Source organism: Equus quagga, chromosome 1 (assembly GCF_021613505.1).
Source record: "Equus quagga isolate Etosha38 chromosome 1, UCLA_HA_Equagga_1.0, whole genome shotgun sequence".
In the NCBI taxonomy this organism is placed as follows: Eukaryota; Metazoa; Chordata; class Mammalia; order Perissodactyla; family Equidae; genus Equus; species Equus quagga.
In genome coordinates this window covers 84,319,606-84,342,642 of record NC_060267.1, presented here as the reverse complement: position 1 = coordinate 84,342,642, position 23,037 = coordinate 84,319,606, and the positions used below count along the sequence as shown (strand labels likewise).

At 38.2% G+C, this 23,037-nt stretch overlaps 2 protein-coding genes across 2 annotated transcripts; both read left to right on the top strand.

Moving 5' to 3' along the window:
* Positions 1 to 778: 778 nt before the first annotated feature.
* On the top strand, positions 779 to 1,702 carry LOC124248811 (olfactory receptor 1L8-like). The gene has a single exon (XM_046679336.1). The coding sequence runs from the start codon at positions 779 to 781 to the stop codon at positions 1,700 to 1,702; it is 924 nt and encodes a 307-aa protein (XP_046535292.1).
* A 15,622-nt stretch (positions 1,703 to 17,324) lies between these two features.
* LOC124248805 (olfactory receptor 1N1) lies at positions 17,325 to 18,260 on the top strand. Its single transcript, XM_046679323.1, has one exon. The coding sequence runs from the start codon at positions 17,325 to 17,327 to the stop codon at positions 18,258 to 18,260; it is 936 nt and encodes a 311-aa protein (XP_046535279.1).
* The last annotated feature ends 4,777 nt before the right edge of the window (positions 18,261 to 23,037 follow it).

Below are 23,037 nucleotides of genomic sequence, written 5' to 3'. Positions count from 1 at the left end.
ACAGGGTGTTAAAGAAAGGAAAATCAATTTACAAAAAAGAGGAAACTTGTACAGTCTGATGATGATAGCATGCGATGAGCTAAGGAGGATGAATCTCTCATCGTGTCCTCAGAAGAGAAAAAAACTCATTGTTTTTGAAGCTGGTTCAACATTCCTCCTAGATTTGCCTTATTGGTTATGTTGACAAATGCTTATTTTTTCCCATGACAATGGAAAGATGAACTTTAGAATGACAGAACTGAATTTGTTTTGATAGGGAATGTGTGTCCTGTGACCTCCCTGTATAACATACCTCCACCCACATTCTCCATCCATCTCCATCGCCTTGTATGTTGCTTTATTTTGTACAGAAAATTTATCCCTACCTGATATTATATTACATATTTTGTTTGTTGATGATCTGTCTCCCCAACTAGAACATGAGATTTGCAAAGGCAAAGATTTATCTGTTTTTATTGCTGTGTCTTCAGCAGGGGAACAGTGCTTTGTGTAGAAGAAGAACTAATGAACTTGAATCAGAGAGATCCACCTCCGATGGTCTCTAAAGGAAAACTCTTGTTCTGTTCCCCCAGCTTTCAAGATAAGGCCTTTATGATGTTCACTGATTTGGGATGAGAGGATGACATCAAGGACAATGAGGTTGACAAGTTGTCCCTGCACAACAGCTAATTGTGACCAAACTGAGAAAACAAACACTTGCTGGGTTCTCATGATTTGGGTGAAGGCATTGAAGTACATTAAATAAGAAAACTTTTCATATATAACTAAACCCAAGTCAATGGAAAAAGTCAACCAAACCAGCAGTGTCTCTGAGTTCATCCTCCTGGGACTCTCCTCCCGGCCTGAGGACCAGAAGCCACTCTTTATCCTCTTCCTCACCATATACCTGGTCACCATAACAGGGAACCTACTCATCATCCTGGCCATCTACTCTGACCCCCAGCTTCAGACTCCCATGTATTTCTTCTTGAGTTTCCTGTCTTTCACTGACATTTGCTTTACAACAACCATAGTCCCCAGGATGCTAGTGGACTTCCTGTCAAAGAAGACCATCTCCTATGCTGGGTGTCTGACACAGATGTATTTTATTTATGCTTTGGGCAACTCTGACAGCTTCCTTCTGGCAGTCATGGCCTTTGACCGCTATGTGGCTATCTGTGACCCCTTCCACTATGTCACCACCATGAGCCACCGCCGTTGTGTCCTGCTGGTGGCCTTCTCCTGCTCCTTTCCTCACTTCCACTCATTCCTACACACACTTTTGCTGAATCATCTCATTTTCTGTGACTCCAATGTTATCCATCACTTTCTTTGTGACATTGGCCCTCTGCTGAAATTGTCTTGTTCCTCCACATTTGTCAATGAAATTGTGATCATGATAGAAGGATCTGTTGTTTTGGTGACTCCCTTTCTATTCATTGCTTTCTCTTATGTACTAATCCTCATTGCGGTTCTCAAAATTCCCTCAGCTGCTGGGAAACGTAAAGCCTTCTCCACCTGTGGTTCTCACCTCACTGTGGTAACACTGTTTTATGGAAGCATCTTCTATGTCTATTTACAGCCCCTGTCCACCTACACCGTCAGGGACCACATAGCAACAATTGTCTACACAGTTTTGTCCTCCATGCTAAACCCTTTTATCTACAGCCTGAGAAACAAAGACCTGAAACGGGGCCTGAGGAAGCTGATGGGAAAGAAGTAATCCCCGGCAGCACCCTCATGACAAGCCCACAAGTGGAATTGGCTCCACTCAACTCTAGTTTCCCCTTATTCTTGGTAAACAATCAAGCTGATGGAGGTTAGCATTTTTAACTCATGTGAGACAAGACTATTAAGAGTACTTACATCAATTGTTGATGGCCCACCAGTTGGCCTTGACTCTCTTGAAATCGTGATGATCATCCTCACTATTCTTCCTCTTTCCTATGAAGATTCATCACTTTCTCATCTTCCAAACACTGCATTAAACTAGTTCTTTTCCCAAAAATATTTCGTGAACAAATTTCTCTCTTTTTATTAAGATTTATCATCCAAAATCCTTCAAATTCCAGTGTATTACTTAACACAATTTCTTAATTTATAGCTGTTGAATGTCTTTGCAAACATTAGAAGAGGAAAAGAATGGAGGCAGAGAGGGAAGGGCATGATTACATTTTAGCTAATTTTCTCATTTTGAGGATTTCTGTAATTTATTTTTTCTCTAAAAAACATTTTTCCTGTTTAGAAATCAAGTTTGTACATTTACTCTTCTTTTCTCTTTCTACTCTTACTTTATTATATTGCTTTGGCTTTATTTCTTGTTAATTTCCTCTTATTTTTCTACCATATAATTAAAAAATGCTAATGGCCATAAAGAATAAGAATGAAGAGCGATAACATGAAATGTATCCATTCCATACCAGGGAGGTTGGAACTTTTCTTCCCTCCATCTATCCCTAAAGTTATCTGTTTAAAAATAGTTGATTCTAATTTTAAAAGGTTTTGTAAAATCTGATATTAGTGGCGTTTTTTTAGTAAAAGCAAAAGTTTTTTTAAATAAGTAATTTAATATTTTATTTTAGGAACTCTCACTCTTCGGAGCCTAACCTATTGAAATGTTGTCATAAATGTATATTGAATATTGAGATATCTTTTATTTTCAGTGGACCTCAGTTTATGGCAGATAAAAGTTGGCAACAATCTAAATTCCTATCAATAGGGAATGGAGAAATTAATTATGATTATTTACATAGAATATAATGGTATGCATGCAGCAGGTTCAAAGAATCAAATGGATGCCCTTTACTTCCTTGAAAAGTCATTAAGTAGAAAAATCAATATGTGGAACAAAGTATAAAAGTATGAATTCATTATGTTTAAAATGTATAAATATATGTATGTGTATAGTCAGTGGAGTAAGAATGGAAATGCATGGGGGGACAGACAGGGAGAAAATTTCCACTTTATACACATTTGTAATGTCTGGATTAGTTCAAATAAATATTTACGGCTCATGGAATTTAAAACTATTAATAAATCAGATGACCAATGAAAGACATTCTTTGTAAGGCACCAGCTGAAGAAAAACTTTCTAGGTGCTTGCATATCTGAAAAACATCACTACTTGGCTCTTTTGCTTAAATGATAATTTGATAGGATATAGCATTCCAGGTACCAAACCTTTTGGAATTTTGAAGACATATCTGCATCGTCCAACTGCATCAGGTGTTTTCAGTGAGAAACTAGAGGTCATTTTAATGTGATCCTTTGTGATCTTCGTCCCTAACCACAGTCCATAGATATCTTACAGCAAATGAGGCCATGCTGCCACAGCTTAGGCTTTGGGAGAGCAGACCCTGACTCTAACCACTTCACTCCAAGCCTGGGAAGAGGAGCCTGGTCGCTGTCCTTGGAAATTGACAAGTCAATTCTGAAATGGAAATGGAAATGAAAATGACCTGGAACAGCGAAGACAATCTTGAAGAAAACCCACCAAATTGTACTAGACACATTACCACATTTCAAGACTTAGCATGAAGTTAAAATAATTAGTATAGTGCAGTGTTTGTATAAAAATACATAAATAGATCAATGCAACAGAAGAGAGAGCTCAGAAATGTATCTTTATTTATATGATCGCTTGATTTTTGGTAAAGTGTCAATGAAATTTAATGGTGAAGGGAGGACCCATTCAATATATCCAGCTGGAACAATTGGATATACACATGAAAAACAAACCTTGACCCCTTTGTCCACACCACACACGAAAATTAATTCAAAGTGTCTCATAGGTCTAAATGTGAGGTCTAAAACTATAAAATTTCTTGAAGAAAACAGAAAAAATATACAAAAATGTACTTGTACCTAGAGATGAGTGAAGAATTCTTGGTCAGGAAATAAAGAGGACTAACTATAAATGAAAAATTACTAAATTAGATTTCATAAAAATAAAACTTCTATTCATCAAAAGATAGCTTAAGAAAGTGAAAGGGGAGAAATATTCACAATGTATATATAAAACAAAAGACATATCCAGAATATACAAATAACTCATACAAATCAATAAGCAAAAGCACACAACTCAACTTTTAAAAGTGTGGAAAAACTTGAGCAGACATTTTACAGAGGAAGATACTCAAATGACCAATACCAAGCGTGAAAAGGCAAGCAACATTGTTCTTTATCAAGGAAATGTAAATTAAAATCACAATGTGATACCACTGAACGCTCAATAGAAAGGCTACAATTAAAAAGACAATACAAAAGTTTTGCAGGATTTGGAGCAACTGAAAACACTCATGTACTGATGGTAAGAAGGTAAAAGTATGCAGTCACTTTGGAAAACAGTTTGGCAATTGCTAACAAAATTAAAGATGCAACTACCCTATGGGTATTTAAAAAAATTGGTACAAAAAATCATAGCAGGTTTATTCATAAGAGGACAAACTAAAAACAACTCAAATGTACACAAACAGGAAATAGATAAACAAATCATGAGTAGAAAGCTACACACTTCAGATTTGAGTCATTTTACCAGATGCAAATTATGCTTCAGTTGTGGTTTTTTTTCTTTTGAGGAAGATTAGGCCTGAGCCAAAATATGCCGCTAATCCTCCTCTTTTTGCTGATGAAGATGGCCCTTGAGCTAACATTCATGCCCATCTTCCTCTATTTTATGTGGGATGCCTGCCACAGCACGTCTTGACAAGAGGTGCATAGGTCCACACCTGGGATTCGAACCCGCAAACCCCACGCCACTGAAGCAGAATGTGCAAACTTTACTGCTCTGCCACCGGGCCAGCCTTGCTTCAGTTTTAATAGAAGCTAGACGACCTGGAGATAGTAAGTGAAGGTTTTTGGGGCTATTGGGCACTGATGCACAATATAGGTTAACACCAGACAAATGTGTGCTTCATCTGAATATAAAGGATAGTATAAGGGGATCATTTTTGGAAATTTTGGAGGATGCAGAGGTGGGAATGAGAGGGGGCGGGATGATGCTACCGATTACTTCACAAAAACTATCTCCATCTCACAAAATTTCTTTTTCTCTTGTGAATCCAATTGACTTGAGTCTAGGATAGCATTCGCATGCCTAGACAGAAGGTGAGGTTGCTTCTCAGAATTCTATTTAAATTCCTCTAAATTTGCACATATTCCTAAAGGAAAAATGAAGTTGACATTGACTTCACCTAGTGGGGTTAAATTGAGACTGACTACGGGTGACACCTCACTCTCTCCTGATAGAGATGGCCCCTTCATCCTTTGCCTTTCTACTCCTTCCTAGAAATGGACAAAGTAGCAGCTCTGGAGAGCCTCATCCCGCTACATCCCTGTAGAGGTCAGTATAGCTGACCCAGAAACATCTATCCAGAGAAGCCCAGTCTGGGTTAAGACAGGAAGCAATTGGAAAAAGTGGGAGAACTGTGGCAGTTGAAATGAAATCACCTAGTGGGAAATAAAGGCAGAAAAGGGAGTCATCATTCTTTTCTTGAGAAACTACCTCAGAACAAGAGAGTAATGTTCTCAGTTGTTTCTCTCATGTGGAGTGTTGAGTCATGGTCAATACAAGAACATGTCCCAGGATTCATTTTCCCCTGAAAAGGAGGGGTGGACAAAAGTCACACTACAACTATTTCCTGAGATTGTATGTATACAATTTGGAAAGAAGACATCAATCAGTGTTCCTTGTTGCTCTGCCTAGATAATAATAGATTGAGATTATCATTTTAGTCATTTTTTGTTGTTGTGTTTATCATGCTGATTCTCTGTAGCCCTAAGAGGATTCCTGCCTTTGAGCCTCACTGGATATACTGTGACTGTCAGCTAACAACTGCTATGTTATGTTTCTGTAAAGCAGGATGACACCCTGGTTAAAGCAAGTACCTCAGTATGAGGGAGATGCATTGCTGTTGTCTGCCCAGCATGTAAGAATCTCACTTGCTCTTTTAACTACATTAGATATGAATATGGTTGGAAAAGTATACCAGAGGCATTTAAGGAATCACAATGATGTCCAAGAAGGGAATGTTGGCATGACAGAGTTGTCACATATCAATGATGATTTCACTCTGGAACTTCCAAAACAAACAAACATGAAGATTGTGGGAAAGCTTTGGGATACTGTCCTGGCTAAGTGAATATGCTCACCTGGTAATCCCTTGAGGAGCATAAAATGTTTTTGATGCATATAGTGTATTTGAGTTAGTCTCATGCTGTGAACAGTCATGGCAACAAGACTTTGATCACATGACATTGGCCCAGAGGAAGAGGAGGGATTTAGGGAGTTGGGAACTTGACTAAATGTGCTGAGTCAAGTGGAAATCACTTTCCTGGAGACTCACTATTATGGTCTAAATGGTCACTAGAGGGGGTCCTCTTCCAAGAAACTGACTGAACTTGTCATTTGGCCCAGAAATATGATGAAGCAATATTTAAATGGACTATGCATTTACTAAATTGACTCAGCAACTTGCTTGTCAATAACTATGAGAGAAAACACATACTCTCACCTAGGAAGAAGTAATTGCCATATTGATAGCAATAGCATCTGACATATTTAAGCTACAGTGGCCAGTTGTGTCACAGGCTCAGGCAAGAGGAAAGAACATTAGGCCAGCCTAAACTATAGCTAGATATTACTGGTAAGCCTGATATTTACTGATACTCCCCCGAGCCACAGTATCAAAAAGTAGAAAGAAACCTTAACTCTCTGTGATATAATTGTTATAGTTTTAACAGGTTAATGATCAAGCTTAGATCATCCCCATGGGAGACAGATGGGCAGTGCTCCACAATGATAACTAAATTTTGAGTTAATACAATGACCTAAGCAATTACCTTTATTGATTACATCTGTTAGGATCTCGTCAAGATGGCGCTGTGAGCAGACGTTGAACTCGCCTCCTCCCACGAACACAACCAGGTTACAACAATTTTGGGAAGAATCACCCTGGATTGAAAACTGAAAATTGGATAAAAAGAACCCCAATGAAAAGGGACAGTCCTGACGAAGGCAAAAGAGGCAGTAACTCTGGCTGGAGAGGAAAAAAGCCACCTTTGGGAGCAGCGGAGCTTCTCAGCTGGCCAGGCGGGAGCCACCCTAAGGTAGGAGCCCTCCATGGAGGAGAGAGGTCCGGAGCGGGGGCAATACATCTGTTATGGGAAATGAATATTATATGAGAAAATGGTATTTTTATTGGCAAGAATAGGAAATTGGCATTGTTATAATAACTAATGTGGATGTGTTAAACATTATTTAATCTGTCTGCCACAGGTATATGGCATAATAAAGAATTTTAAGACTAACTTATAAAAATAAATGAAAACGTAACATACGTGTAAAATGGTTGCCAGAATTAAAAGAGCTTTTGGGAATTCAAACTGAAATTTCCAATTGATGTAATACTCATGGATACTTATTGGCCAGTAAAGGAAGTAAATTTAGCTTTAGCAAAGTTATATATGCAACTGAATGTATCTGTTGAAGCCTATTAAAAATGAGGATGGTAGTGGAGAAAAAAGAAAGAGAGAAATAGTCCAATTGAAAAAGATATGTCAGAAATCTTCTAAGAGAGTGTACTGATAGTTTGATGTGATTGTTGGGAAGGAATTCCAATTCTTTACTGGCTCATAGAGGTCTTAGTGTTGCAGAGTTTTGAAACATCCATTTTGTACATCAAATATTGTAGAAGTTACTGTAGTAAGAATTATTTTTTAAATGCCTGAGGAAGGTATGGCAAAGAAGTGTTGAAAACTGTCAGAGGAAAACTAGAAGGGATAATTAATAGGTGGGTTATAATCATTTCTTTATCCTCCAGAAAATCTGAGGATTTGACTCCTGGTTCCAAAGAATCTATAAGCATATACTAGATATAAGACAAATTAGGATCCTGCTATGTAGTGAACCAGCATGCTATGCCTATTTGTTAAGATTGCCTATTGAGTAACCAGTAATTGACAAGAGGCAGCTGCACAGAAAAATATGAGCTGGAAATACATCCCAGAGAGGGCTACATAATCATCAAGATATAAAAGCCGAAGGGACCACAGATCTGGTGCAATTCTTGACCTAGAGTAGTCTGTCTCATGTCTCCTAAGCATTCTCATTCTAGGATGAAATTATTGTGGACATAGGAAGATCCACAGGGGATAAACAAGACTTTTATAGTTCCATTGCAGCGCATAATATGTTATTCATCATTTATCTTACTAGAAAGCTATGTCATTTTGGTGCAGGGTGAAGCATCTTGTGGCTCACAAATTTGATTGTTGGTCCCTATATAAGATCCCACCTTGGTGGTCATGCAGAATAGCCATTGCAATACTAAAATCTGAAAAGTTTGTTACAAACAAGGAAAGTTAGAGCCTGATCTCACTCATGAACATCCTAAACAAAACATTAGTGAGTGAAATACAGCAAGATATAAAAATTAATGTATGTCATGGCATGTAGGATTTCTTTCAATAAGGCCTAGTTGTTTAAAGAGTCTAAACCAATTAATGCAATTTATAGCATTAATAGAATGAAGTAGAAAATCATAAGATTATCTAACAAATGTAGACATAATATTTGATGAAGTTTAGCATCAATTTATAATTAACAAAAAACAAAAATAAAAACTCTTAGCAAACTAGGAAAAAAGATAACATTCTGTATTTGATAAAGAGTGCCTACCAAAACTATAGCAAACACCACACTTAAAGATGAAACATTTAATTCTTTTTCCCTGAGATTTTGAATGAGACAAGAATGCCCAGTATTACAAGTTCTCTTTTGGAATTCCTAGTCAATACAGTAAAGCAAGTAAAAGAAAAAAAGGCATAAAGATTTGAAAGGAAGACATAACTGCCTTTATTCACAGATAACATTGTTATAAATTTATTAAATCCAGAAATTTTGCACATAAATCATTATAATTAATGTGAGTTCAGCAGAGTTTCTGGATACAAGATCAATGTGCAAAAATCTATTGTATTTCCACTATAGCTACAAAAATGATTTTCAAAAAGATCTTATTTAAGTTAGCACTAAAAATCAAATACCTAAAGATAAATCCAATGAACGTGTGAAAGACTTCTACACAGAAAATTATAAAACATATTGAGTGAAACTTAATAAGACATAAATGATTGGGAGGATATACACAAAAGTTCACAGATTAGAACATAGAATATTTTAATGATGATATTTTCTCCAAATTAAACAATGGATTCAGTCAAATCCCTTTCTAAATCCAAGCAGGTATTTTTGGAGGAGTTGGTACGCTGATTCATAAACTTATATGGAAAGCCAAAAAACCAAGATTAGCTGAAACTGACTTGAAAAAGAAGCACAATATGGGAAACTTACTCCACAGAAGATCAACGCTTATCACATAAAAAGACGATCATTATATTAGAGTGATACTGGCTCAGACGTAGTCAAATAGACCAAAGGAATAAAATAGAGACACTCAAAACAGACTTTCACGTATATAGATGCTTGGTCATGACAAAGGTGGCCCTGCAAAACAATTGTAAGAGGATATATTTCTAAGAATTGGTTCTGGGGTACTTGGATATCCATGTAGGGGGGGAAATCCCTATCTTGCACCATATAAAATAGTTAATTCACACTTGTAGATCTTAGTGTAAAAGATAAAACAACACATTTTCTAGGAAATATCATAAAATAAGATCTTTATGACCTTGGAATAGAACATTTTTTCTTAAATAAGATACAAAATGGAGTGACCACAAAGGGGGAAAAATGATAAATTATTCTACACTAAAACTGAGAACTTCTATTCAACAAAACACACCACTGAGAAAATGAAAAGGCAAGCCACAGAATGGAAGAAATTATCTGCCTTGCATGTAACGGGGACAACAGGGCTATGGATATATTATGTGTTTAAATGGTGGACTTTGAGTAAAGCAGATTAACCTCCATAATATGGGTGGGTCGCATCCAATCATTTGAAGATCTTAATAGAACAAAGACTGACCTCACTAGAGCAAGAAAGAATTCTGTCAGCTGACTGCCTTTGGAACTGCAGCTCTTCCCTCAGTCTCCAGCCTGTCTCCCTACCCTGCAGACTTTGGACTTACCAAGCCTCCACAATCACATATGCCAATTCCTTAAAATAAATAAATCTCTCACTCTCTCTCCCCCTCTTTCTCATATATATTTATATATATGTGCGTCCTGTTGGTTTTGTTTCTCTGGAAAACTCTAATACAAAGATATTCCATGTTCATAGATTGGAAAACTCAATATGGTTAAGATTTCCGTTATCCTCTAGTTGATCCATTGCAAGAATCAGCATTTTTTTTTTCTGTAGGGAGTAATACAATAAATATTTTAGACTTTGTAAGCTGTGTGGTTTCTATCACAACTACTCAATATTACCATTGTAGCACAAAGGCAGCCATAGAAAATACATAAACAAATGATCACGACTGTGTCCCAATAAAACTTTATGGTCACTGAAATTTGAATTTTATATAATTTACATGTGTTACAAAATATTATTCTCCTTTTTATTTGTTCAACCTTTTAAAAATTTAGAAACTATTCTTAGCTTTCAGACTGTACAAAAATAGAAACGAGCCAGGTTTGGGATATGAGTTATAGTTTGCCAACACTTAACCTACTGATTTAATGCAATCAATGGTGATGAAAATAAGATAGATTACAGAATGGATAAAGTTACTGATAAATGGATAAATGTTAAAGCAAGTATAATAAAATTTTAAAGATTAAATTTAGGTGACTGGTATAGGGGTATCCACTGTAAAGTTCTATCAGTTTTGCTGTATGTTCAAAAATGTTTGTAGTAAAATGTTGGCAAACAAGACTGACACTAGTGTATTGAATTTTTAGCAACTGGAATTCTCAATTTTTGGGGGTGAGTGTGTAAATTTGTATAAACATTTTGGAAAATAGTTTGTCTACAGATAGTAAGGCTAAATGTTGCTTACTTTATTACCCAGAAATATCACTTTTTCCAGGGGTATACTTGAGAGAAATAAGTACATATGGCCCACAAAAGCCATGTTTGAGGATGCTCCTATCAACTTTACTCATAATAGCCAAAAATTGAAAGCAATTCATATATCCATCAACAGAAAAATGAAGTATGGGTTATTTTTATAATGAAATATTATACAGCAATAACAAGAACAAACTTCTATATGACACAACATGATTGAACCTGACAGACGTAATGTTGCTCTAAGGAAGCCAGATCCAAGAGCTCTACTGCATGATTTCTTTTACATGAACGTTAAAACCAGGCAAAACTAACCTTATGGTGATAGGAATCACAAGAGTGGTCAGGATACTGCCTCAGAAGGGGCAAGAGGGAGCCGTCTGGCTTCATGGAAATATTATAAATCTTGATTTGTGGGGGTGATTATATTGGTGAATATATATATGGAAAATTAATTGTGCTGTGCACTTCAGATTTATGTGCTTTACTGATATATGCCATAAGCCAATAAAATTTTTGGAGACTGGCTGGAAGCTCTCTGCTTACAGATGCAGCTGAAACATTGAATTTCACTGTAGGATGATCTTGCTGGGAAGCCATTTTTGAGGAAGGGACCCCCAATGTCAGTATCTTCAGTTCTTTCCTGTTTAGTTAGTTAGACTCCAAAGAAAATTCTTAAAATATTCTGGACGCAAGATATAAGTCTGGCAGCAAAATCTTGATAAAGGGCTGTGGGCTTCAGCATTCAGCATTTGATGTGTATATATAATTTTGTAATTAATTCCCCTGATTTGTGTATGATTCACTAATCTGAGCTGTATGTGGCAACCCCCAGTCTCAACCTTCACCAGAAATTAAACTTCATAGCTTCTGCTGTGATAAGAGAGGGACAGAATTCTAGTTGTATGGAGTGAAAAAGGGAATCTAGAGTTCCAACTTTTTCTGAAATTGTTTATTTCCCTTTTACTCTCAGATCCAGAAGTTCCAAGGGCTTCCAGTTTCTGGGTCTTTTGAGAACTCCTTGGTGTTGACAACGTTGATTCTTTTATTTTATCTATTGTCAGTTTAGGATTCAGCTTTTCCAACTCTGTTAATTCATTCATCACCATCAAAGGAAAATTGTACTGCACAGAGTTAAACAGGCAAAGAAGACTTTATTCAGACTATTGCAACAGGGGAGAGAGATTAAACTCAACTCCACAGAAACAAAAGGCAGGAAGACTTTTATGTGCCTGGACAAAGTGGTAGAAAAGTACTAAAGGAAGGCATTAGAGAGAAGTTTGGTCAATGTGATAAAGCCATCTGTGTTTGCTAAGTTAGGCTCCTGCCCTCCTATAAAGACCTAGAGATAGGTGTGTTGTCTTGATGATTACATTTCAAAGGTATGGCTCCCAGGCACTTGAGAAAGACATTCCTAAATTGTGAAACTGCTAAGAACCTAGGAGAAGATTTACATCTAAAGGAGGCAGAGAAGAAATTTAACATTGCAAGTTTTCTAAAGTAAAGCTCTAAGAAAACAGAGGTCAGGGGTCCACAGTCAAGAAGAAGCTATCTAAAATTTAGTCAAGTTGAAGGCAATGTTAAGACTGTCGTCATCACCACTCCCTTATCCATATGGTTTTCCACTACAAAAATTTTGTTACTGATGTTTGCTTTCCGTTCTCTCTCCTTGTTGGGTTTAAGTCTTGTTTAAAAATCACTTTACTTTTCCTAGCAGAGAATGGAATTAGATGCATGACTTCAATATAATGTTTTTAAACAGAAGTATGAGAATTCTTTAAAAAGGATATGGCATATGCCACTTAAACCCTCTGTAGATGTGGATTTTGGAAGCTTCTGGATTTCCTTAAAGAAGGAGTTTAGGGACAGGAATGTTGTTGCAAGGGGGCAGCAAGGAAGTTTATTTACTTAGAAATTGCATTTTTGCCATGGACTATGGTTACAAATCAATACAAATAGCATAACTCCTTAATGCTGCCGCTTAAGATAGAGACAGAAGTAAAGCTTCCACTTTGTTTTTTAATGAAGCCATCACCATACTAATTTGGTCTGCTATGAGAGATACAGAGGGAAAATTGGGCAATTATGAGTGTTAACACTAACAAGGCTCTAAGGAACTCTGTCCCATGACTCCCTGTCTGTAGAAGCCAAAAGCAGAGCCCTGTTCAGCCTCCTCCTGGTATTAGCCTGAGATCCAGTAGCTTCTTGTTTCTGAGTCTCTCAGTTCAAGTTTCAAAATAGAAATACAAAATACTTCAAAATTTCTGAAGACCTTGGTTCAGTGGGGCAGAGTAGCATTGGTCCTAGATCATCTTAAGTACTCAGTACAGACCCTCATCTTTCGGGTCTTCTCTGTTTCAGCTGATAAACATAACTATGATACTCCAACATCCCCTTCAGACCTAGCCTTGGCTTGGCTTTGCAATCCATTGTTGATCTCTTGTGCTCCTCATCTGGAATCCTAGTGTTTCTCTCTCTCTCCATTTCCCCCCTTGAAATTATTTATAACCTATTTAGCAACCTGACTTTTGCTTCCAGGTATTTGTCATCTGTATTTGTTATTCTGTTTTTTTAATTGAGCTATAATTGACACACAACATTATACCAGTTTCAGGTATACAACATGATTCAATATTTATATAGATTGCAAAATGATCAACACAATGTCTACTTAACATCCATCACCCTACATAGTTATAAAATTTTGTTATTTGTTACTCTTGACTCTGACCCCTGATTACAGTTAATCCATCACAAATGTTGTAAGGAAGAATCTGAACTCTTCCCTCCTGCCTCCAAAATTAAAGACATCTCCCATACTTTCTTCTCGGTAACCAGGGTAAGAGTATGAAGACAAATTTGAGTCAAACAGTGGCAGGCAGGCAAGTTCTGCCTTTGGAATACTCTCTCCATCATGTCCAATCCAGCTCTTACTTTTTGGCAGACCTAGTAGATGAAGAAGCAGTGGAGGTGAGTAAAGGGACCTCATCACCCTGAGATGACAGAGGCGAGGTTGCCCCAAGGTTCATGGAAGCACCTTGTTGTTGTCTCTAGGATCTACAGAGTTTTCTGAGGCTATGACAGGATGAAAGATGAGAAGTTCTTTAAGAGCAATGAAGAACCAGTGGATAGGGCAAGAGATATTAGCATAGGACCCTTGAGTAGAGGGAAATAAAAAGGACAAAACATAAAAACTAGGCTTATAATGGACAACTGTGGACACTTTTTTTTTGAAGATTTGAGAGGTTTCCTGATGTTAACTGGTTGATGCAATAGACTGAGACACCTCTATAGGAATAGCATGGTCAAGGCGTTATACATCAACAGAGAAAATAAAAGAGATGCAGCTCTGCCCTAAAATATCTTACAGTACTCATGAGAGCCTCAATGGAAATGAATGGACTTACTCACTGAAGGCAGGATGTGGATGTCTGGAAAGCATGGAGTTGTCTGCTGCTCTACATTACTCTCCTCTTGAAGAGAGATACAATCAGTTGAGTCTTAAGAGAGTTTCTTGCCCTCCAGGACATGGGTATTAAAATGTGCCCTGTAAGAAGAGTCAGTCTTTGTGAGGCATTATACTCCCCACCAAGAGGTGGAGCAGAGGAGAAAATAACTTAGCTTGTAACTTTCTGATCTCTCAGAAAACATTTTATTGCTCTAAGATATGTTCCTCAATTAGCGTAGGGTTCAGTGGTAGATAAACATGCAATAGTTCTCAGACAGTGCTTTTGCTAAAGTTTGAAGTATTAACTTCAAAATATGGCCGATGCTTCAGTAAATCTTCTATTGATTTGGAGGTAAGTTTTTCTTTAGTTGTGGAGTTTAAACAGAAAATGGGAATAAGAATATATCTAGATCTATAAGATATTGGTAAAAAATGACAAAAGGAAAGATAGCTGACTTAGCAGAGAGTGTGCTAGTTGGAGAGCCTGGATACCCTGGATTTCTACACTATCTTCCTAAGGCACAGGGTAAACTTTTCAATCACTTAAATTTTCTGAGCCTTAGCTTATTTATTTGTGAATTAAATGGAAGAGTTGAACTAAGTTAATTTTTCTTAATTCCTCTTGAGCATCAAGGTGCCTGAGGAAAGTTTAGTTTTTGTTTTCATTTTTAAACACAGGTACCCAGACCGTATCCTAGAAAATTTAACTCAGTAGGTATAGGATTCTGTATTTTTGAGTCGTCTCACTTGATTATGATCAATTGGTTCATAGACCAGTGTTTGGGGACCTATGGACCAGATGATCTTGTAGGTTCTATTAGTTCTTAAACTTCATTGTTCTTCTATAAAAGAAAGTGTACAAGATAGGAAGGGCAAGTGAGGCTAAAGACATTAAACTAGGACTATTGAGAGATTCAATATAAATGTGGTGATAGAAAAATCACTTTCTATCTGTATTGATTGATGATGATGCAGTCTCTGGTATACAATGCCACTGGCTTGAATTCTGTCTGCATCAATTCGGACTGCATCGTGCTCAACATCAATAGACTAGATTTTGTCCATCACCATACATGTGTGCCCGTTTATGCCTTTCCCTACCCCCATCCCCTCCTCCATTGGTCAACACTAATCTGCTCTCCCTATCTATGTGTTTATCTTCCACAAATAAGTGAAATTACATGGTGTTTTTCTTTCTCTGTCTCACTTATTTCTCTTAACATAATACCCTCAAAGTCCACCCATGTTGTTGAAAATGGCATTGTGAGGATTTTTTAAAAGAAGATTTTTTTTTTTGAGGAAGATTTGCCCTGAACTAGCATCTGCTGCCAATCCTACTTTTTTGCTAAGGAAGATTGGCTCTGGGCTAACATCTGTGCCCATCCTTCTCTACTTTATATGAGGGACAATTGCCACAGCATGGCTTGACAAGCAGTGTGTAGGTCAGCACCTGGGATCCAAACCGTCTAACCAGAGGCCGCTGAAGCAGAGCACATGAACTTAACTGCTATACCACTGGGCTGACCCCTAAAAGAATTCTGCACAGATTTTGAGACTACTTCACAAGAGAACGTAAGATTTAGCTCATCTCTTTTTATTCATGTATCCGTGCTACTGTAATGATGAAATTGACATGGGGCTGTAGACCTCACCAAGGTTTGGTAATACCAGAGATGAACATGCCCAGAGCCTTTTTGGAAGAGTACTCTCTGTATAAAAGATTGATCAGAGGGAAAGAGAGAGGACAGAAAAAAACTATGATATTCCTAAAAAAGAGAGAAAGGAAGGACATAGGGTAAGATTGGAGGTGAAATCAGGATTGGCGATGAAAATGAATTTAAAGGGAGAATTGGGAATTGGAAGATTTTAGAGTCAGCACATTTAGATTCTAGAAGAAATCTAGCATTTATTTAATTAATTTTTATTGAGGTAATATTGGTTTATAACATTATGTAAGTTTCAGGTGTACATCATTATATTTTGACTTCCCTGTAAGCCTAAATGGTGTTCAACACCCCAAGTCTAATTGTCGTCCGTTATCACACATGTGTACCCTTTTACCCCTTTTGTCCACTCCCTACCCCATTTCTCCTCTGATAACCACCAATCTTTTCTCTGTGTCTATGCATTTGTTTGTTGTTGTTGTTGTTATCTTCTCCGTATGAGGAAATGATATGGTATTTGGCTTTCTCTGTCTGACTTATTTTGCTTAGCTTAATGCCCTCAAAGTCCATCCATGTTGTTGCAAGTGGCACGATTTCATCATTTTTATGGATGAGTAGCATTCAATCATATATAAATACCACATCTTCTTTATCCGTTCATCTGTTGATGGGCACTTAGGTTGTTTCCAATCCTTGGCTATTGTGAATAATGCTGCAGTGGACAAAGGGGTGCATTTATCATTTCAAATTAGTGTTCTTGTGTTCTTTGGATAAATACCTGCAAGTAGACTAGCTGGATCATATGGTATTTCTATTCTTAATTTTTTGAGGAATCTCCATACTGTTTTCCAAGTGGCTGCACCACTTTACATTCCTACCAGCAGTGTATGAGGATTCCCTTTTCTCCACATCCTCTTCAACACTTACTATTTCTTGTCTTTTTAATAAGAGCCATTGTGATGGGCATGAGGTGGCATCTCATTGTAGTTTTCATTGCATTTCTATCATAGTTAATTATGTTGAACATCTTTTCATGTGCCTGATGACCATCTGTATATCTTCTGTGGAAAAATGTCTGTTCAAATCCTCTGCCCATTTTTCAACTGGGTAGTTTGATTTTCTGTTGTTGCTGAGTTGTGAGTTCTTTACATATTTTGGATACATACATGATTCGCAAATATCTTCTCCCAGTTGTTAGATTTTCTTTGAAATCTAGGATTCTAACTGAACTTTTTAGCTTCCAGATCCTGCGGTGTCATGGAAAACCAATCTAGCATCTCTGAATTTTTCCTCCGAGGAATATCTGAGTCACCAGAGCAACAGCAGTTATTCTATGGAATTTTCTTGTGCATGTATCTTGTCACCTTGACTGGGAATGTGCTCATCATTCTGGCCATTGGCTCTGACCCGCATCTCCACATGCCCATGTATTTCTTTTTGGCCAACCTATCTTTTGTTGATATAGGTTTAACATCGTCTACAGTTACCAAGATGCTTGTAAATGTACAAACTCAGCAGCATACCATTTCCTATGCTGGTTGCCTCACGCAAATGTATTTCTTTCTGATGTTTGGTGACCTGGACAGCTTCTTCCTAGCTGTAATGGCCTATGACCGCTATGTGGCCATTTGCCACCCTCTCCACTACTCCATAGTCATGAGCCCCCGAGTCTGTGCCATGCTGCTGGCATTGTGCTGGGTCCTCACTCACACTGTTGCCCTGACTCACACCCTCCTCATGGCTCGGCTGTCCTTCTGTGTTGTTGGGGAAATCACTCATTTTTTCTGTGACATAACTCCTGTCCTGAGGCTGTCATGTTCTGACACTCACATCAACGAGTTGATGCTTTTTGCATTAGGAGGCACAGTACTCATCATTCCCTTTATATGCATTGTCATCTCCTACATCCACATTGTATCAGCCATTCTGAGGGTCCGAACCCCTGGTGGGGGAGGCAAGGCTTTTTCCACTTGCAGTTCCCATCTCTGTGTTGTCTGTGTGTTCTATGGGACCCTCTTCAGTGCCTATCTGTGCCCTCCCTCTCTTGCCTCTGAAAAGAAGGACATTGTTGCAGCTGCTGTGTACACAGTGGTGACCCCCATGTTGAATCCATTTATCTATAGCCTAAGGAACAAGGACATGAAGGGGGCCATTAAGAGGCTCCTCAGTCGCAGGAAAATTTTTTCCTCTTAGATACAATGATAGCAACTTTTAATGAAAAGACATAGCCTTACAGTCAGACAGGCTTGGCAATGGTTGTGTGTCTCCCACATACTAGCCATAAGGTTGTAGTCCTGTTAACTAACCTCTTAGAGCCTTAGACTTCTCATCTATAAAGTGGAGATAATAATCTCTATCTAACAAAGTGACTTAGAGGATTAATTGAGATAAACTATGGAATGCATCTGGTATAGTGGCTAATATAGTCATGCACCACACAATGATGTTTCGGTCAATGGTGGATCCCATATATGACGGTAGTCCCATAAGATTAGTAACATGTGGCCTAGGTGTGTAGTAGGCTACACGATCTAAGTTTGTGTAAGTACACTTTATGATGTTCACACAAGGACAAAATTGCCCAGTAATGAATTTCTCAGACATATCTCTGTCATTAAGCAGTGCGTGGCAGTAATAGTAGGTTTCCAATGAATGATAGCTATTATTATTATTACTGTTGTTACTCTTCATCTCTTCTCCCATTAAAAAAGACTAAAAATCTTTTCTCTGAGTTTCATTCTTTCAGAAAATATTTACCTGACACCTCCTGTGTGCTGGGAGCTGTTATAAGTTCTGGGGATAGAGCACTGAACAACACAAAGTCCCCATTTGCATGACATTTTCATTCTAGACTATTAGTCAGTCATAAAAATTGGAGAGCTTCTGTCCATTTCATAGCACTAAATGGAGATTAATAAAAAAGAAATAAAGGATGGAGGTTACATCTCTGGAGGTGAAAAATAGGTCAAGAGTTCCCCATCAGAAGATTGGAATTCAATCTTTATATTTCCATGCTCGTTGCCCCATTTCCCAAGGTTTGCAAAGATTTCACCAGGAAAGCTGTTAGAGCTCCTCGTGCCACGTTTTTCCTGTGCTGGTGAGAAATGTTTGATGCCAACATCCTTTGTGTGACTAGTAAGTGTGAACACTGCCACTATCTTCTTATTTGCCTTCAGATCTAAAAGGGGAAATAGCAGCTTAAATTACTTGCTGAGAGAGAAAAAAATATGTTTAAAGGTATATATGTTTTCTTCTGCCTCCAAGACTCTTATAAATATAAAAAAATATTATTCTTAAAAAAATAAGGGCCGTATACTTTTTGATTCCTCACATCCTTCTAGTATGAACAAGTGTCCACTGGCTGCCTAAAACCGCCTCCCTAATGCAGGTTGTTTCTCAGACTCAATATCTAAAAATGTTTCACCATTCCTATATTTTTTGACAAATAATTATTGAACATCCTTCATGGAATCAAACTGTCCCAGGCTTGAGCATTTTGAGTACAAATGTGAATCATTTTGAGCAGCATGCCACATCTTAGTACTTTAGGAATCTATGTTTTTGATGATGTGGAGTGGGACTTCTTCTGGTCTTCTCTCTAGATCTCCTTTCCAGATATTCTCTCTAGGAGTCCTTTAATAGAGTGAGGAAAGTGTTCTCATACGATCAGGTCAGGAGCTAGTTGCATCCCTGGAGTCCTCTTCTCTCATCTCCTTAGTCTGAAACTCTCCTTTCATTCCACTATCTACTGTGCTACAGATGATGGACCACTGACAGTCTCCTCTGAGCCACTAACCTCTGGCTTGCTTTAGTCCTTTGAACTGGCAAGGAAATATCTTGTACTTCTCCTGATCAACTCTTTCAGGAGAGGGTCCCTGGGCAGAGTTTTAAGGCCCCTGATGATGCAGTTCATGGACATGAGGAAGGCTGAGATGTGAGATTACTGGATACAGTGTCACACCATACCTGCAATCCTTGTCCCCTCTGACATCTTGAAGTTGACACTCAACCTGGTCCAATCAGCCTTACTTGATGGTTTCTCTATATGGTGCTTTCTCTAGATGGCCTTCCAGTTTGCTTCTAGATTCTGACCCAAAGGGAATCTTAATACATCAGCAGTACAGTACATGATTGAACCCTGTCTGGGACTGTATTTAAATTCTTTCTCACAGGTCCAAGCAGACTAGGAGATGAGAGTGGGTGTCCATTTTTGTTTTCCCAATGTTCACCAAATACGTATAGTAACAATATCTTTCTGGGGCAGTTGGGAATTAGGTCAGCACAGGGTGTACAAAGATCCACCAAAGTACACTGTTGTCCATCACTGTTCACTAGTCTAACATTCTTAGATTCCATCCAGCGAAAATAGTTACCACTGTATTCAAAGTTCCAAATTTGTTCCTCCCTTAATTCATCCTATTACACCCACCGCCAATCTGTAAGTTCAAACTTCTGTTCCTTGAAGGTTACCCATTTCAGCTAAGGCTCTTATGATGTTGGCATTAAAATAATTCACACTGAAGTACAAATTATTTATAAATCTCTGCATTTCTGTACTGTATGTGAGTACGATGTGTTTAGAATCAGTGCAGGGGGGTGATGAAGAGCTTCCTGGTGCCCCTTGTCTATTTAGGGAATTTGCCTTCCTCTTACTTGGAACCTTTTTTTTTTTTTTTTGAGGAAAATTAGCCCTGAGCCAACTGCTGCCAATCCTCCTCTTTTTTCTGAGGAAGACTGGCCCTGAGCTAACATCCATGCCCATCTTCCTCTACTTTATATGTGGGACGCCTACCACAGGATGGCATGCCAACCGGTGCCATGTCTGCATCAGGGATCCGAACCAGGGAACCCCGGGCTGCCGAAACAGAATATGTGCACTTAATTGCTGTGCCACCGGGCCGGCCCCGGAACCATTTTTTAAAAATCAGGTTGTCAGAAACTTGTTTCCTTACTTCCTTAAGACTGTCAAACCTATCAAATTTATTCAAAGTGCCTAGTTTTCCATATTGTTCTAAATATCAGTTCACAGAGCCAGAAATCAAGAACAATCTTTCATTCCCCCACCTACTTTCCATCAATTACCAATACCTTTCTACTTCCTATCAATTACACATCAGTTACCAAGATCTCTCTAGTCCACCTTCAGAGCTATTCTCTTCTCTATCCTTTTGCCATTGTCTTCTTTCAGGCACACATTATCTTTTACTTGGACGTACAATGACTTTCTAATTGAGCCCATCTCCAGGCTCTCCAACCCATTACACATATGTGGTCACTTGAGCAATCTTTCTTAAACACAAAAATAACTTCCCCCAGGCTTAGTTCCTACTGCACCCCACCCCCAGCTGATGGTACCCCCTCACTTGCAATGTCTAAACTCCTTAAGAGTGTACTCTAGCCGCTTCACAGTATAGTCTTTGTCTGCCTATTTAGACTTACCTCTTGATGCTTCCTCAACTCATACATACATATGCTTTAGTGACACCACTGTCTTTTGCATTTCCCTGTACTTACCATGCTATTTCAATGTTCTGGTTCATTCTGTTCCCTCTGCCTAGACCTGCCTAGACTGCTGTTTCTCCCATTATGTGTCATAATTCTGAGAATTCTTCAACACTCAGCTGCAGAGCCCTGTAAAACTTCTGCTGATATCCAGGCAGCATTAACCATATCCTCCCTTGTGCTACTACCATTTATTATACTTATGTCATTGTCTCTAAGCCTCAGTTTTCTCAACTTAAAAATGTGTATAATAACAGTATATACTTCATATGATTTTTATGAGGATTAAAAGACATAATACAGGTAAAGCTTTTAATGCAGTGCCTGACATAGAGTAATCATGCATAATAAGCACACTTAGTGGTATTATTATATTAAGGCATTTTTATACTCTCACATATTTTTAGTTTGCCTGTCTCCATACTAATAGAATGTTCACTTCTTTAGCGTGGATGTCTTGTCTTTAGCCAGATCTGTATGACCAGGGCTAGGCACTGCCTGAGATAGAGTAGGTAACTTGCTAAAAGTCTATTGAATTACAGAATCTATAAGATAAAGAAAGGCTCGCTATTTTTCTGGTATTGATTCTTACTTTTTATCCTTAGTGACAAATAAAGTAAATTTTATGTACACTTAAATTCTCTCTTGATTTCATTTATAGCTTCTTCTTTAAAAATCTTTCTTTGGGGGCTGGCCTTGTGGCCAAGTAGTTAAGTTCATGTGCTCTGCTTCGGTGGCCCAGGGTTTTGCTGGTTCGGATCCTGGGCGCAGACATGGCACCACTCATCAGGGAATGCTGAGGCGGCATCCCAAATGCCACAACTAGAAGGACTCACAACCAAAATATACAACTATGTGCTTGGGGGATTTGGGGAGAAAAAGCAGAAAAAAAAGAAGATTGGCAACAGTTGTTAACTCAGATGCCAATCTGGGCCAACCAAGGTGTACTTTACTTAGAACAACGAGGAAGACTCAAAACCTGTTCGGATTTTGGCTCTGGAACTGATTGAGACTGAGCCTGCAGACAAAATGGCTCCATGCTTGCAACTTAATTGGGCAGGGTAGGGGTAGGGGGCCTTCTTTGTCTTTACACAAAAAAAGCTGGGATGATAAATGGCAGCTTCTTCAGCTCCAAGTTAAGGGTCACTCATTGAGAGAATATTAAACAGAGAGTAAGATATTCTTCTGATTGATCCTTCCTCATTTACCCACCCACCAACTCACTCATCCACTGCTCCTTAGTGATTTGGTTCTAGCTCAAGCCAGAGAAGATGTGTTGCTGTATCCAAGGACCCCCTGATTGTCTTGAATTGGGAATATGATCTAGATGCCGTGCTACCATCGTCACCATAATTCAGAGTATCTGTGTAAATTCTGCATCAAAATTAATCTCTGATGCATAGGTGTGGAAAGCTAATACTCATTATTCTCAGTTAGTTGTAATGCTAGGCCAAAATTAGTATTTCAT

Bases quoted from the DNA above. Each gene is read 5' to 3' on its own strand.
- LOC124248811 (XM_046679336.1), top strand. From the start codon at position 779: ATGGAAAAAGTCAACCAAACCAGCAGTGTCTCTGAGTTCATCCTCCTG.
- LOC124248805 (XM_046679323.1), top strand. From the start codon at position 17,325: ATGGAAAACCAATCTAGCATCTCTGAATTTTTCCTCCGAGGAATATCT.